This window comes from Hemicordylus capensis, chromosome 4 (genome assembly GCF_027244095.1).
Source record: "Hemicordylus capensis ecotype Gifberg chromosome 4, rHemCap1.1.pri, whole genome shotgun sequence".
NCBI classification, from domain to species: domain Eukaryota; kingdom Metazoa; phylum Chordata; class Lepidosauria; order Squamata; family Cordylidae; genus Hemicordylus; species Hemicordylus capensis.
In genome coordinates this window covers 14411533-14428994 of record NC_069660.1, presented here as the reverse complement: position 1 = coordinate 14428994, position 17462 = coordinate 14411533, and the positions used below count along the sequence as shown (strand labels likewise).

General features: G+C 45.7%; 1 protein-coding gene across 3 annotated transcripts in view; it reads right to left on the bottom strand.

The window, feature by feature from the left end:
- The window catches only part of LAMA5 (laminin subunit alpha 5), a 362437-nt gene that overhangs the window by 330524 nt on the left and 14451 nt on the right, over positions 1–17462 (bottom strand). For all 3 annotated transcript variants that reach the window (XM_053245482.1, XM_053245481.1, XM_053245483.1), the window contains one exon: positions 7735–7839. In XM_053245482.1, the coding sequence (XP_053101457.1) occupies positions 7735–7827 (93 nt within the window). In that variant the 5' untranslated portion in view covers positions 7828–7839. The remainder of the gene's footprint in view (positions 1–7734; positions 7840–17462) is intronic.

The following is a 17462-nucleotide window of genomic DNA, read 5'->3' as shown; positions in this document are numbered from 1 at the left end:
CCAGAGGGCCGGGATGACACGTTCCGGCTTCTGGGTATCCCACAATCCAAGCGTGGTGCAATGGGGGATTCCTCCAGGAGACAGGTGCTCTAGGCATCTGTCTCTGTGTCCCCTTGGGCTGTGTGTGTGCAGCCCAAAGAGACACACGAGCCTGGGTTAAGGGCTGTCACGCCCCCAGTCTCAGAAAGTGAGGAGGAAGGGGATACTGACAGCCCTCCAGCCAACGCAGGGGTACCTGGGGGACAGAGCCCGGCTGTCAGTTCCCAAGAAATAGCCGAAGCAGGTCCAGCTGCTGCTCCAGAACAAACACAGCAGTCTGAAGCAGCAGAGTCAGGGACTGAGGAATCAGGTGATGAGATAAACAGGCAACCCCCCCGCCCCATGACTCCGCAACAGAGGTGAGTCACAAGAGGGCACCAACAGCTGGAAACCATCAGGAGAAGTAGGAAAGCTTTCAGAAAGCTGATAAGCCCTGAATCCCTGCCAGCTAGGAGTTATCAGCTCAGACTATAAATCACGTCTGCAGCCTGCAATCAGGTGCTGGAAGACAACACACGTCTTTCGTGGAGCATTTACCAGCCCCTAACCTGAACCAGAGAGGTTCCTAGCCGTGTGTTAGCCTCTGCGACCCAGATTGGTTTCTGACAGGAACACTGTCTCTTGTCGTGCCCTACTCTGCTTCCGGCTCTGAAGACTCGACAACTTCTCTGCTTCATCCCTTTCTGAACAGACTCCCACACTGAGTGGCTTGGTTGCTGTCAAGTGTGAGCTCTCTCCCTAAACCCTGACTAACAGCTGGGTTAAAAAGCTGGGCTAGGTGGTGCTGACCCACCAGGATTGGGCCCAATCTCGGTGGTTCTCACATGCAGCCTGGGTTAGGCTGCGCATGGGAACAGCCTCAATACATTTAAATGCTATATAGTTCTGTCCATATGAATAGTGCCAAGGACTTGTCCACTAGGCACAGCTAGGTGGTCACCTAGGGCATCAGTTCTTATGGGGCACCACAGCTCTCTAGGCAGAATTTCAAGTGGGAAGGGCCCATGTCCCAGTGGTCTCTGGCTTGCTTTCCTCCTTCTCCCTGCTCAGTGCTCTCTGTCCCTTCCTCTCCCTGCCTTGCTCGATTCTGTTACTGCTGTGGCTGCTCAGGTGGGAGCCTCCATCCTCGTTTCTCAAGTGTCTGGACCCCATAGTGGAAGTAAGAGGTCTGCACAACAGTTAGCTTGCCTGCGGCTGGGCCTGGTTGTTTGTAGAGGGAAGCTTCTCACAAGGAGACAGAGAGTTTGATTGGCTCTGAGGATCGCAGGGCCGGCACTGCTGAAGGGAAGGAGGCAGCCAGGGGCATAGCTATAATTGAGCAAAAGGGTTCAAAGAACACGGGCCCCCAGCTCCTGAGGGCCCTCCAGCTCCACTCCTCCCTATTTTTTTCATCATCTCCCTCACTCTGGGGGGCCGCCACAGAGAGGGATGAACACGGGCCTCCTCTCCGCTAGCTACGGCCCTGGAGGCAGCTGCAATAGAGGAAGGAGAGTAGCAGGCGGGCTCTGAGCTCCTCTACTCTTTCCCCTCTCCACTCTCTCCCCAAACAAGCACAGGCTAGTCATTTGCTGGTCATCTGTGTGGGCTGGTCATTTGACCTGTCTGGGCAAGTTAAAGCTAGGGCTCCAAACTGCTCAGCTTAGACGGTGCCAAAGTCAAACTTTGCCTAGGGCACCAAAATCCCTAAGGCCAGCCCTGAATAGTGCTTTACAGGGTATTCAAAAGTAAATCTCCGCCCCCTCAGGCTTACCATCTCAATTATACTCTGGGAGACAACAGAGGAAAGGAAAGGATTAGATTAGATTAGATTGGATTAGGAACTCAGGAGATGATTTTGATCTGCCTGTTCTGGATCAAAACACTCCCTCAGTAGGAACAGATATGCAGTCTGAGGGTGCTTCTGGATTCAAACCTCTCCCTGGTATCCCTGGTTGAGATGGTGGCCAGAGGTGCTTTTTATCAGCTTCAGCTGATACGCCAGCTGCGTCCATTTCTTGAGATGAATGACCTCAAAACAGTAGTACATATGCTGGTAACCTCTAGGCTAGATTACTGTAATGCGCTGTATGTGGGGCTGCCTTTGTATGTAGTCCTGAAACTGCAGTTGGTTCAGAATGCGGCAGCCAGGTTGGTCTCTGGGTCATCTTGTCTTAGAATGTTGGTCTTTGGGTGTCTGGGTTTGCCTGGAGATGCGGAGACAGGAGGCGTGTCCACTGACTGTGGGGCAGTCATCCTGGTGGTGGTGGGAAACCGAAGAAGTAATGTTGACAGGTCAATGGGTTGTTACAGGGGAAGGGAACATAGAAATCTAATAGCTGTTTCCCCTTCTGACTGTCCTGCCAGCTCTTTGACGTTGGGGAGCAGTGCCGACCACCCTTGGAACCTCACCTAGCTCCTCTGTAATGCCAGGTCGGTCTGGAACAAATCAGAAACAATCCCTGATTTAATTCTGGATGAAGGTGCTGACCTGGTATGTATTATAGAGACCTGTTTGGGGGAGGCTTGTGGCCTAGTGTGGTCCCAGCTTCTCTCTCCAGGGTACTCTGTTGAGGAGCAGGTGAGGGACCACGGGCAGGGAGGTGGAGTGACTGTGATCTATAATATCTCCCTTACCAGGATCCCTGTTAGAGTGTCGGACCATATTGAATGTGTGTACTTAAGTTTGGGGACCAGGGATAGACTGGGACTTCTGTTGGTCCTTTTGCCCCGATTGTCTTGCTGCTCAACAGAGTCCCTAACTGAGCTGACGGACTTGGTCTCAGGTTTGTTGTTGGAGTCTCTCAGGCTTGTGGTCCTGGGGGACTTCAATGTTCATTTTGGGACCAATTTGTCTGGGGGGGCTCAGGAGTTCATAGTGGCCACGACGACTATGGGTCTATCTCAAGTGGTCTTGGGACCGACGCACATTGCAGGTCACATGCTTGATTTGGTCTTTCACTCTGATCAGGGTGGTGTTCCGTATGTGGGGAATCATGTGATTTCCCCATTGTCATGGACGGACCACCATCTGGTTAAGGTTGGACTCACAGTCACATCGCACCTTCGCAGGGGTGAGGGACCTATTAGGATGGTCCGCCCGAGAAGGTTATTGGATCCTATAGGATTTCAAGAAGCCTTGGAAGGATTTAGTGTTGGCTCTGCTGGTGATCCTGTCGATGCCCTAGTGGAGAATTGGAATAGCAAACTCACCAGGGCAGTAAACATGATGGCTCCTAAGCATCCTCTCCGACCTGCTTCAGAACTGGCCCCTTGGTATACGGAAGAAATACGGGGGCTGAAGCGGCAAGGTAAATGACTGGAGCGCAAGTGGAAAAAGACTCGGCTTGAATCCGACAGATTGCAACATAGAGCTCATTTGAAGATCTATGCTCAGGTGATACGTGTGGCAAAGAAGCGATTCTTTTCTGCCCATATTGCATCTGCAAGTGCACATCCAGTGGAGTTGTCCAGGGTTGTGAGAGGGCTAGTATGTGCCCCTCCTCCCTTGAATCAGAATCTAGAACCATCTACCATAACTGTGATGTGTTTAATGAATTCTTTGTAGACAAAATCTCTCGTATTTGGGCTGACTTAGATTCCATCTCCACAATTATGTCAGTGTCTGATGTGGAGGTATCCAGCGACTCCTCTTATGTGGTTAGGTAGGATCAGTTCTAGTTTGTGATTCCTGAGGATGTGGGCAAGCTGATTGGAATGGTGTGTGTGGCCCACCACTTGTTCTCTTGATCCTTGCCCGACATGGCTTATACTATCTGGCAGGGAGGTCGTTGTAGAAGGCCTGGTAGAGATTATAAATGCTTCTCTGAGGGAAGGTAGGATGCCTCCTAGTCTTAAAGAGGCAATTATTAGACTGCTTCTGAAGCCTACTTTGGATCCCTCAGAGCTAAGTAACTACAGGCCTATCTCCAACCTTCTGTGGCTGGGCAAGGTCATTGAGACGGTGGTGGCTGCCCAGCTCCAGAGAGTCTTGGAGGAAACAGATTATCTAGACCCATTTCAAACTGGCTTCCGGGCTGGCTATGGGGTGGAGACTGCCTTGGTTGGCCTGATGGCTGATCTCCAGCTGGGAATTGACAGAGGAAGTGTGACTCTGTTGGTCCTTCTGGACCTCTCGGCGGCTTTCGGTACTATCAACCATAGTATCCTTCTGGAGCGTCTGAGGGGGTTGGGAATGAGAGGCACTGCTCTGCAGTGGTTCCACTCCTACCTCTTGGGCAGGTTCCAGATGGTGTCCCTTGGAGACTGTTGTTCTTCAAAATCTTAATTTTTGTATGGTGTCCCTCAGAGCTCCGTATTGTCTCCAATGTTGTTTAACATCTACATGAAACCTCTGGGAGAGATCATCAGGAGATTTGGTGCTTGGTGCTATCAGTATGCTGGTGACACCCACATCTATTTCTCCATGTCAGCATCATCGGGAGAGGGCATAACCTCCCTAAATGCCTGTCTGGATGCAGTAATGGGCTGGATGAGGGATAACAAACTGAGACTGAATCCAGATAAGACGGAGGTACTCATTGTGCAGGGTCGAAACTCGAGAGACTATCTTGATCTGCCTGTTCTGGATGGGTCACACTTCCCTAGAAGGAACAGGTACACAGTCAAGGGGTGCTTCTGGATCAGAGTCTCTCCCTGGTGACCCAGGTTGAGGCAGTGGCTAGAGGTGCCTTCTATCAGCTTTGGCTGATATGCCAGCTGCACCTGTTTCTTGAGATAGACAATCTCAAAACAGTGGTACATCTGCTGGTAAACTCCAGACTGGATTACTGCAATGCGCTCTATGTGGGGCTGCCCTTGGTCGTAGTCCGGAAACTACAGTTGGTCCAGAATGCAGCAGCCAGGCTCCTTTCTGGGTCATCTAGGAGAGACCATATTACTCCTGTATTGGAGGAGTTACACTGGCTGCCAATATGTTTTCGGGCAAAATACAAGGTGCTGGTTATAACCTATAAAGCCCTAAACAGTTTGGGCCCTGTGTATTTAAGGGAACACCTTCTTCTGCATGAACCCCACCGCCCACTGAGATAATCGGGAGAGGTCTGTCTGCTTTTGCCACCGGCTCGTCTGGCAGCTCCTCAGGGATGGGCCTTCTCTGTTGCTGCCCCGAGGTTTTGGAATGCGCTCCCTAGTGAAATAAGAGCCTCCCTATCTCTGACAATTTTTAAAAAGTCTTTAAAGACATATCTGTTCACCAAGGCTTTTAACTGATATTGTTTTAATTGTTTTAATGTTGTTTTTAGAATATTGTTTAAAAAAATTTTTTTAATTGCTGTGTTTTAAATTTCTTGTGTTGTTTTTTTTTACTAATGTTTTACCTTTGTTTTTATCTGGTTGTAAACTGCCCGGAGACGCAAGTTTTGGGCGGTATAAAAATATGTTAAATAAATAATAAATAAATAGATCAAGGAGAGACCATATTACTCCTGTGTTGAAAGAACTACACTGGCTGTTGATACGTTTCTGGGCAAAATACAAGGTGCTGGTTATTACCTATAAAGCCCTAAACAGCTTAGGCCCTGGGTATTTAAGAGAACGTCTTCTTTGCCATGAGCCCCACTGCCTGTTAAGATCATCTGGAGAGGTTCGTCTGCGGGTGCCGCCAACACGCCTGGTGGCTATTGGGGAACAGGCCTTCTCCATTGCAGCCCCTGGACTTGGGAATGCGTTCCCTGTTGAGATAAGAGCCTCCCCATCAATGGCAACTTTTTAAAAAGCACATTTATTCACCCTGGCTTTTAATTAGATCTATGGTTCTAAGAAGAAAAAGAAAAGGGAAAAAACCTTTTTTCCCTTTCTTTTCCTTTTTTAAAAAATACTTGGTTTTAAATGTTTTAAAATTTTTAATATTTTACATGATTTTAATTGTTAAGTGATTTGATGTTTTAAATTTTAATTGTAAACCACCCAGAGACGCAAATTTTGGGTGGTATAGAAATGTAATAAATACATAAATAAAAAATAAATAATAATAGGCATAACATAAGGTGTAGTTTGGCCCTTATATGCACTCCCCCACTCTCCAAACTGGCTCCCAGAAAACCTTTCAGACAGTAGCACTATTTAGATACTATGTTGTACATGCTTACAGATGTTTTTGTGTGAATGACTATATAAATTTTCACTTTAAAAGTAAACCTTGTCATAGGCCCTCTCAAATGCAGAATACAGCTAGGAAATAGGAACATAGGAACATAGGAAGCTGCCATATACTGAATCAGACCATTAGTCCATCTAGCTCAGTATTGTCTTCACAGACTGGCAGTGGCTTCTCCAAGGTTGCAGGCAGAGTGTCTCTCAGCCTTATCTTAGAGATGCCAGGGAGGGAACTTTATTTTATTTTACATTTTATATCCCGCTCTTCCTCCAAGGAGCCCAGAGCGGTGTACTACATACTTAGGTTTCTCCTCACAACAACAACCCTGTGAAGTAGGTTGTGCTGAGAGAGAAGTGACTGGCCCAGAGTCACCCAGCTAGTTTCATGGCTGAATGGGGATTTGAACTCAGGTCTCCCTGGTCCTAGTCCGGCACTCTAGCCACTATACCACACTGGCTCTTGCAACCTAGATGCTCTTTCCAGAGTGGCTCCATCCCCTAAGGGGAATATCTTAACAACAACAAGCTGACTTAAATTTTTAAAACTCAGTTTTTAATCAAATAAAAATATTGACATCTTCCCTGTAAATAACTGAAGAGCCACTCTGAGCCTGTTCCTCAGAGTTTAACTTAATGAACTTAATGCATGTGTGTTAAACACAACATGCTTGTGTATGGACATGTACATACATACACTGTACACAGATTGTAAGCATGGTTATTATGAACATAATGTGCGAATAGGGCTATTGACTTGGCGAATAGGGTCCATTTTGCAAAAATAAAGAAAGAAATCACACCCCAATGGATGCAGTACAAAATTGGAACCTACAAAACCAACTTGGCTTTACCCTTTATCTCTTGCAATATCTAAAAAAGCTGGAGTGGATGAGCCAATGATGCTATTCCAGCAAGAAGCAAAGAAGGGGCTTATCCTTCTCCATGGACACTGTGATGCTTCCTGCTATGATGCAGCCCTGCACTACCAGTTCTCACCCACAAATATTCCTGTTAGAACATGTCTCCAGTGTCTCTTGGGCTGTTCTGTACATGTAGCAAACAGCCTAGCCTCATTACCCAACATGACCCCAGTAGGAAGAGGAACGTGCAGTGATCATATTGCATGGCTGCCTGAGAGGCAGACGCCTAAACTGAAAAGACATTTCCTCTTGGCCAACTCACCTTATCCAAGAATCAATCTGAGAGGAAGGGTATTTTGGAGAGATCCTTAGCGCTCATCTCCCATTACCGTTTCCATCTGAGGAATGTCTGATGAGCTTCCTGACAAGATGTGGGGAATCATCACCTCCTCCGGCCGTTACTTTCTCTCCCTATTCCTTTAACGGAGGAATGTGATGCATCACTTGCAAGGCTATTTGCATGCCTCAAAATGGGAACAGGCTCAGAGTGGCTCTTTAGTTATTTATAGAGAGGATATCATTATTTTTATTTGATTAAAAATTGAGTTTTAAAGATTTAAATCAGCTTGTTTTTAATTCGGTCATCTGTGAAAGGGCTTTCAAGGTAAGCATCAGTCCCTTGATCTGAGTCAGAAGCTCACAGGCAGTACTGCCGTGCAGAACTAACAGAATGTGTTCTTACCTCCCCACTTTCATCAGGAGGTGAGCTGCAGCATTCTGCACCAGCTGTAATTTCTGAGTAGTCTTCAAGGGCAGCCCCACATAATGTGCACATCAGCAGTCAATCCTAGAAGTTACAAGAGCATGAGTAAGCATGATAAGCATGAGTAAGCATGATTTAAAGACAAGGCAGCTGATGAGGAGGAGCTGCTTCTGAGTATGGGAGCCTCAAGTTCTCCAGGAGAGGGAACTGGCTGAATGCAGCAAGCCAGGAGGAGGACTCAGCTGACAAGCCAACCTCCTCCCCTGGCTGTTCCTGAGGCTGACCCTTTTGGGGGTGTTCCAGTCATTCTGGAGTTCAAGAAGAGCTAGGAGCCCACCTCATCCCCTGGGAGTCTGACTAGGAGTATAAAATTATACATGAAGTGGAGAGGGTGGACAGAGAGAAATTTTCCTCCCTCTCTCACAACACTAGAACCAGGGGTCATCCCATGAAACTGAAGGTCAGGAAATTTAGGATGGATAAAAGGAAGTACTTTTTCACACAGTGCATAATTAATCTATGGGATTCTTTGCCATGGGATGTGGTGATGGCCACTAGCTTGGATGGCTTTAAAAGGGGCTTAGACAAATTCATGGAGGACAAGTCTATCCATGTCTCCTAGTCTGGTGGCTGTGGGCCAACTCCAGCTTCAGAGGCATGATGCTTCTCCATACCAGTTGCAGGGGAGCACCAGCAAGAGAGAGGGCATGCACATACTTCTTGCCTTTGGGCTCCCCAGAGGCATCTGGTGGGCCACTGTGTGAAACAGGATGCTGGACTAGGTAGGCCTTGGGCCTGATCCAGCAGGGCTATTCTTATGTTCTTAGGGATGTAGCTGGTGTATCAGCTGAAGCTGACAGAAAGCCCTCCTGGCCACTGCCTCAATGTGAGAGACCACAGAGAGGTTTGGGTCCAGAAGTAGACCCAGACTACATACCTACTCTTTCTGGGGGAGTGTAAACCCATTCAGATATAAGCTACTTCCAAAGTCTTGACCTCCCACAATGAGTACTTTTGTCTTCCTTGGATTCAGCCTCAGTTTGTTCTCCCTCATCCAGCCCATTATTGCCTCCAGGCAGGCATTTAGGGAAGTTAGGCCATTTCCTGATGAAGTTGATAAAGAGAAATAGATAGCAACAGCAATAGCACTTACATTTATATACCGCTCTATAGCCGGAGCTCTCTAAGCGGTTTACAATGATTTAGCATATTGCCCCCAACATTCTGGGTGTCATCAGCACATTGGTAACACCTTGCACCAAATCCCCTGATGATCTCTCCCAGTGGCTTCATGTAGATGTTAAAAAGCATTGGAGATAGAATCGAGCCCTGCAGGACCCTGTACAATCACCAACTTCAGACGTAATGCCGAACCATGGGTCCAATGGACCTGCAGTTCTATGTCCCTTCCCCCTGCTTTCCTGTTCATATTCGGACGAAATGGAGAGTGATCTAACTGCAGTCACACTGACTGCAGAGAGGAGGGGGAACTGGCTGCTGAGGCTTCCTTCTGTAATGAAGGGCAGTTGCCAATGGCAGCTAGGGTGAGGGAGGAGCTTCCTCCCTCAACTCCGGTTCCATGATGGAGAAACTCTGGTGCCAGCATTCAGACGTAACACTAGCACCATGCAACCAGAGTTGAAGGGGTGAACCAAAGGTTCAGATTGGAGTTGGGGGAGGAAACCATGGGTCACTTTTCTTCTCCCTTAACTCTGATTGCCTGCATTTGAACATATGGCTACGGAAACCAGAGGTGATGGGACCTCCAGTTTCCTGTTATGTCTGAATTCGGTCTTTAGCTCTCGTTTTGAAGAGCAATAAACTCTGAGCACCACCATCTGGAACCTACCCAAGAGGCAGGAGCAGAACCACTGCAAAGTGGTACCTCCCACTCTCAAACCTTTAGATGCTCCAGGAGGATAAAATGGTATTCAGTGCCACCAAGCGATCCAAAAAGATGAACAGAGTCACACTCCCCCTTTTGATTCCTAATTGGAGATCATCCAAGAGGCCGACCAAGGCTGTCTCAACCCCATAACCCCATATTCCACCCGAAAGCCAATTTGAAATGTGTCCAGATAATCTGCTTCTTCCAAGATTGCCTGGAGCTGAGAAGCCACCACCCTCTCAGTCACCTTGACCAACCATGGGAGGTCCAAGACAGGCCTATCATTGCCTAATTCTGAGGGATCCAAAGCAGGTTTTTCTGACAGAGGTCTAATAATTGCCTCCTTGAGACAAGGAGGCATCCTGCCCTCCCTCAGAGAAGCATTAATGATCTTAACAAGGCAGGGGCGTAGCAAGGTTGTAGTGGGCCCAGAGACAAGATTTTAAAATGGGCCCCCCCACACACACTGAAGCTCAGCTCATGAAGTAAAAAAATCTTAAATGAGGCTGAATAGTGGTAACAAAAAGCATAGTAAAAACCTATGTGCCACAATAGAACTTCATCCTAAATTATTTTTTTTAAGGTTTTGTAAATTGTGGACATGCAAGTCATTGAATGGTACTAGAGAAAGACACGTTGTTCTGGTTGCTCCAGGTCTCAACACTCACATCAGTTTTGGAGGATGAATACAACTGTGAAGGAAGCCCAGGCGGGTGCATGGCTGGGGGAGTCAGTCATGTGACTTGCCTCTGGGGGGCCCCCCAAGGCAGTGGGCCCCCAGACAACTGTCTCCCCTTGCCCTATTATAGTTACGCCTCTGTACAAGGCCCTCTCCAATAACCTCCTTGCTAGATCGTATAAGCCATGTCAGGCAAGGATCAAGAGAACAGGTAGTAAGGTGAAGTGTCCCAAGCAGCTTGTCCACACATCATCGGGAGTCACACACTGAAATTGATCTAATTAAACCGTACAAGAGGAGAACATAAGAACAGCCCTGCTGGATCAGGCCCAAGGCCCATCTAGTCCAGCATCCTGTTTCGCACAGTGGCCCACCAGATGCCGCTGGAAGCCACAGGCAGGAGTTGAGGGGATGCCCTCTCTCCTGCTGTTACTCCCCTGCAACTGGTACTCGGAGGCATCCTGCCTTTGAGGCTGGAGGTGGCCCACAGCCTTCTGACTAGTAGCCGTTGATAGACCTCTCCTCCATGAAATTATCCAAACCCCTCTTAAAGCCATCCAGGTTGTTGGCTGTCACATCTTGTGGCAGAGAATTCCACAAGTGGATTATGCGTTGTGTGAAAAAGTACTTCTGTTTGTTGGCCCTAGATTTCCTGGCAATCAATTTCCTGGGATGACCCCTGGTTCTAGTGTTGTGTGAGAGGGAGAAGAATTTCTCTCTATCCACTTTCTCCACACCATGCATGATTTTATAGACCTCTATCATGTCTCCCCGCATCCAGAGCTATTTGACACCTCCACAGTGGGCTCTGTAGTCACTGTAGAGCAGGCTTCCCCAATCTGCGGCCCTCCAGATGTTGCAGAACTACTAATTAAAATATCCAGGGTTGCTCTCAACAGTCACCTGGGGATTGATTGATGCTGATCCTGGAATCTCCAGGTCACTCCTAGGGAGCTGCAATCCTAGCACAAGGATTAATATCAAGCCCTCTCCTGCTCCTTGAGTATCTCATGCAAACCGCAATGCAGGACACCAGGAATTAGAGCTACAGGAAAGGAAGAAAAATTTCTTTGGGGGTCATTAACTATTCTGACTTTCCAAATGCAAAAGCCATTGTAAATATGTTAAAGAAGTTTGATTCATGATTTTAACACAACCATGATTAACCAAGGTATTAGGCTTTGTGCCTGTATAAGCTTTTGTAGAAGTGTGTGTGTATGTTGTAACTGGACATTAAAGATCCTATTTTTCAGAGCTAGACCCACAGAACTAAACATCAGCAGTGGCAGCCTCCTCTTTTTTGATCACTCCTTTAAAAAAATTATTGGCTGAAAGCCAGACTCAGTAGCACTACTTAGGACTAGGAGTTATTCTAAAGGATTGCTTAATTCAGCAGAACTTCTTTTGAGTAATTTAATCAGGATGTCAGCCATGGTTTTTTACTCATTTTATTTAGCTATAAAAATACAAATTTATAAATTTATATTCTGATAAAAAGCACCGAGGTTCACATACTTTTCGTACATACAAAAAACCACAATAGCTCCTTCAAAAGAGGACATAAGATGATAAAAACAAAAGAAAAAATAATAGTTTATAACCACATATAATAAGACATAATTCATATCATGTAAAAACATTTAACTTATGATTTACTATTCCAGGATCTAATAAAAGGACCTCATAATAGATAAATATTATCCTTTCTCAGTGGACTTTTCTTGGCATGAACAAACCTTGCTAGTTTAGTCAATTTTGCAGTGCTTCAAAATTTATTAAGCCACAATTTTATTTAATCTCTGAAGATTTTCATTCCAAGACCACCAAGATCCTAGCTGTTAACACCTCTGCTGCAGTGCCTGATGCAGAGGTATCATCAACTTCTCTTATGTGGTTAGGCTGGATCAGTTTCAGTTTGTGACTCCTGAGGATATGGACAAGCTGCTTGGAACTATACGATCTACCACCTGTTCTCTTGACCCTTGTCCAACTTGGCTTATACTATCAGCCAGGGGGGTTGTCATAGAAGGCCTGATAGAGATTATAAATGCTTCTCTGAGGGAGGGCAGGGTGCCACCTTGTCTCAAGAAGGCAATTATAAGACCTCTTCTGAAGAAGCCTGCATTGGATCCCTCAGAATTAAGAAACTGTAGGCCTGTCTTCCACCTTATGTGACTAGAGAGTGGTGGCCTCCCATCTTCAGGCAGTCTTGGGGGAAACTGATTATAGACCCCTTTCAAACTGGCTTTCAGGTGGGCTATGGGTGGGGACTGCCTTGGTTGTCCTGATGGATGATCTCCAATTGGGAATTGACAGAGAGAGTGTGACTCTGTTGGTTCTTTTGGAGTTCTCAGTGGCTTTAGATACTATTGACCACAGTATCCTTCTGGAGCGTCTGAGAGGGTTGTGGTTGGGAGGCACTGCTCTGCCGTGGTTCTGCTCCTACCTCTTGGACAAATTCCAGATGGTGTCCCTTAGAGACTGTTGCTCTTCCAAATCTGAACTTTCATATGGTGTCCTCCTATAGGTTCCATAGTGTCAGCAACGTTGTTTAACATCTACATGAATATTTGTTGTATTGTTTTATGCCTGTTTTTATATGTTTTTATACTCTTAGCATGTTGTTTTTATTGTGTTTTTATTGTATGTTTTTAACTTTTGTAAACTGCCTTGGGGCTATATTTTAATGAAAGGCGGTATAAAAATGCAAAAATAAATAAATAAATAAATAAATAAATAAATAAATAAATAAATAAATAAATAAATAAAACTGCTGTGAGAGATCATCAGAGCCCCTGGTGGTGCAGTAGTAAAACTGCCGCCCTGTAACCAGAAGGTTACAAGTTCGATCCTGACCAGGGGCTCAAGGTTGACTCAGCCTTCCATCCTTCCGAGGTCGGTAAAATGAGTACCCAGAATGTTGGGGGCAATATGCTAAAATCATTGTAAACCACTTAGAGAGCTTCGGCTATAGAGCGGTATATAAATGTAAGTGCTATTGCTATTGCTATTGCTATCAGGAGATTTGGTGGAGAGTGTTATCAGTATGCTGATGACATCCAAACCTCTTTCCAGCCCTGGTAGCCCCAGGCCCCATGTTTGGAGGGGCCCTGCTGTGCCAGTGAGTGATGGGCAGCCTCACAGACTGCCCACATGCTCGGCTCCTGGCAGCAGCCACTGTAGCTGCCCGCCACCACCATGTGTGCTTGCCGGGGGGGGGAAGCAAACCCTACACCCCCTGCACCTGATGATTTGCTCTGAAATGGGGCTGCATGCTCTGTTTCAGAGCAAATACCAGCAGCGCTGCATATACAGCACTGGCCAGCATTTGCTCTGAAATGGGGGGTGCAGCCTCATTTCAGAATGAGGCCACACCCCCTGCTGCATCTGACATCAGACGCTGCTGATGTCAGACATAAGGGGCAGGCCCCTTCGCCCCAAGACACCTCCCCCCAAGGGACGGCACTGCTTATTTCTCCATGTCAACATCATTGGGAGAAAGCATAACCTCCCGAAATGCCCACCTGGAGGCGGTTATGGGCTAGACGAGGGATAACAAACTGAGACTGAATCCAGATAAGATAGAGGTACTCATTGTGCCGGGTTGGAATTTGGGACATGACTTTGATCTGCTGGTTCTGGATGGGATCACACTTCCCTAGAAGAAACAGGTACACAATCTGGGGGTGCATCTGGATCCTAAGCTCTCCCTGGTGTCCCAGGTTGAGGCCGTGACCAGAAGTAATTTTAATTATCTTCAGCTGAGATGCCAGCTGCATCCATTTCTCGAGATAAACGAGCTCAGAACAGTGGTACATATGCTGGCAACCTTCAGACTTTATTGCAATGCTCTCTATGTGGGGCTGCCTTTGTATGTAGTCCAGCAACTTCAGTTGGTGCAGAATGCAGGAGCCAGTTGGTCTCTGGGTCATCTTGGAGAGATCATATTAATCCTGTGTTGAAAGAGGCTGCCGATAAGTTTCTGGGCAAAATATAAGGTGCTGGTTATAACCTATAAAGCCCTAAATGCCTTAGGCCCTGGGTATTTAAGAGAAGAAGGTGGGTTTCATGATCAGTGAGACCCTCTTTGAAAGCGTTTGTGGGGAGAGCGAGCTAAGCCCGCTCTCCCCACAGATGATCAGCAAGCCCTGCCTGCTGATCCGTCACAGAGCCATCACAGAGCCGGCGGGGGCTTGGGAGTTCGGGTGCCGCATGGCCCCCGGAAGTTCCACCATGCCCTGCGCGAGTGCGCAGAGCATGCTGGAGAGACCCCCAAGCCGGGAGGCTGCTTTTTAGCCTCCCGGTCGGGGGTCTCCTCATGAGTTGCCACAGCGTGCATGGAGCAGCAGCACACGATCCGTTAACCCTGGTTAGCAGAGCGCTCACTCCGCTAACCTGGGCTAAGTGGAGGGCTTCTCAAACGGGTTAGCCACTTGTAAACCACCGGGCTCTGCCTGCGAGCCCAGTGGTTTACATGAGCAGCAAAAACTGGGCTAGGCTCTCTTAGCCCGATTTTTGCTGGTCATGAGAAAAGCCTCAACAGCTTCTTCACCATGACCCCCACCGCCCTTTGAGATCATCTGGAGAGGTTTTTCTGTAGTTGTCACTGGCTCCTCTGGTGGCTACTCAGGGATGGGCTTGTTCTGTTGCTGCCCTGAGGCTTTGGAATGCATTCTCAGCTTTTAAAAAGACAATGAAGACACATTTGTTCACCCAGGCTTTGAATTAGATGTACAGTTTTTAATAGATTTTAACAGTGTTAACATTGTGTTAAACTTAAAATTAATGTTTTAATTTGATTAAAACAATGATTCCTTTTATTTAGCAGGGGGAGAGCTCCTAGCCCTATCCACTCCCAGGACAGTACCCCTCCAGTGACTACTGCTGGTATCTATCTTATGTTTCTTTTTAGATTGTGAACCCTTTGGCAACACGGATCCATCTTATTTATTTATTATTTCTCTATGTAAATCACTTTCAAAACTTTTGTTGAAAAGCAGTATATAAATATTTGTTGTTAATTCTGTTTTAATTTGTACTGTTTTCATTGCAAACCACCCAGAGACATATGTTTTGGGTGGTATATAAACAAACATACAAACAACAAAATATTTATATAATGCTTTTCAACAAAAGTTTTCAAAGCAGTTTCCATTGCGAAATAATAAATAAATAAATAAATAAACAGATAGATAGATAGATAGATAAAATGGATCCCTGTCCCCAAAGGGCTCACAATCTAAAAAGAAACACAAGGCAGACACCAGCAACAGTCACTGGAGGTACTGTGCTGGGGGTGGATAGGGTCAGTCACTCTCCCCCTGCTAAATAAAGAGAATCAGCATGTTAACAAGGTGCCTCTTTGCACAACTAGCAGGGGTAAATTTATAAATTTGTCAAATAAAATGAATGAATGAATGAATTTTCAACAAGTTGGATATATTACATTTTAGCATAATCTTTGGCTAACCTAGAATAAATGAGTTTTATACCAAATATACTCAAATTAGCCTGAAACCCCTTAAACAACTTTCTGTAATTTGTGAGCAAAACCAATAAATATGCAAAACATCCATTCTACTATAACCATATTTCTTGCTTCTTGCTTGATTCAGTTTGTTTATGTTATTTGTTCTTTCTGGAGTGAGGTACCATTGATACAGAATCTTGTAAGGATTTCCTTGTAATTCCCGTGTGTGGAAATGTTGCTGACCTAACTGTAAACATCCTTTTCCATTTTTCTTTTGATAAATTACCTTCTAACTTTGTCATGCCTGTTCAAAACTGATTTTCATCTCTATTTGTACAGAAGTCCTCTTGGATTAAAATTCTCTTCACTTAAAAATCCACTTTTTAGTTTTCCTTATTGTTAAATATATACTCCATATTTCATCTACAGATCTCATGATGGCTAACCATCTAGACTAAGACCACCGCAGAAACAAAACACAGTGGAAACTGAATTGGCAGGACATTGTGTGATACGCAAGCCACGATCTACTAATTTAGTACATTGGTGTAAATTTAATTTTCTGGACACCTTTGAGGGATATGTTAATAGGTGTGTTGTGTTTTTCCACGATGCTAAGGGATTAGTCAAAACTGGGGTTTTCCCCCACACAATAAATGGAACAGGCAAGAGGAGAAAGTTCCAGTCTTTTAAAAATCCCAAAATTTTCCATGTGCTGACTGCTTTTTAAAGCATTTGTTTTAATAGTCTTTAGGATGTAAAGTTTACATTCTTGGAGAGCACTCAGGATGAGAAGAGATGGGTCTTTCTTGGGTGGTCTGCTGATAACAAGATTTTAGTGATGGTACATAGAAGAAGCAATAAAGTTAAGCTGAGATACTTGGGGGAATCATCTTTTGTAGCCAATGGATTTACGACACCAATTTATCAATTAACAGCAAATGTCTTGCTGAGCAAAGGTCGTACTCACAGATTTGACATGGCATTCAGCTACCTACCCCATCTGTTCTGACAGACTGACCAGTGCAGTTAAACATATGTAAAAATATATGACTGACCAGCTGTAACTTTTGGTGCTCTGCTTGATCATAAAACCTTTCTAACCTTATATTAGAGACACATTATGTTGTTTTATGTACAGCAGTGCTCCATAATTTTACAGTAGTCTAAGTTAGATAAGTATAGGGCTGCCATTTATTCTTATAGGGAAAAGTGAAGATCTGCACTTGGGGATAATTTTGCAGTGGGGGCAAAACTGCCCCCCTCATTAAAAAAAGGGGGGGGATATCTATGGTGCGGGGGGGAATGCCCATTTATTGTAAAACAATCCAGTAGCTATGTTTGCACCTGGCACATTTTGAGCAATACAGCTCTTTCTCAAAGACAGTAATATCTTCTGAGTTTTAATGAACAAGATACTTCCATCCTTAGAAAAAAAACAAACCCACTAGTTACTGTATAAGTCACCTAATGGCGCAGCAGGGAAATGACTTGATTAGCAAGTCAGAGGTTGCTGGTTCGAATCCCTCCTGGTATGTTTCCCAGAGTAGGGGAAACTCCTATATCGGGCAGCAGCGATATAGGTAGAAGCTGAAAGGCATCATCTCATACTGCGTAGGAAATGGCAATGGTAAACCCCTCCTGTATTCTTTCAAAGTCAACCACAGGGC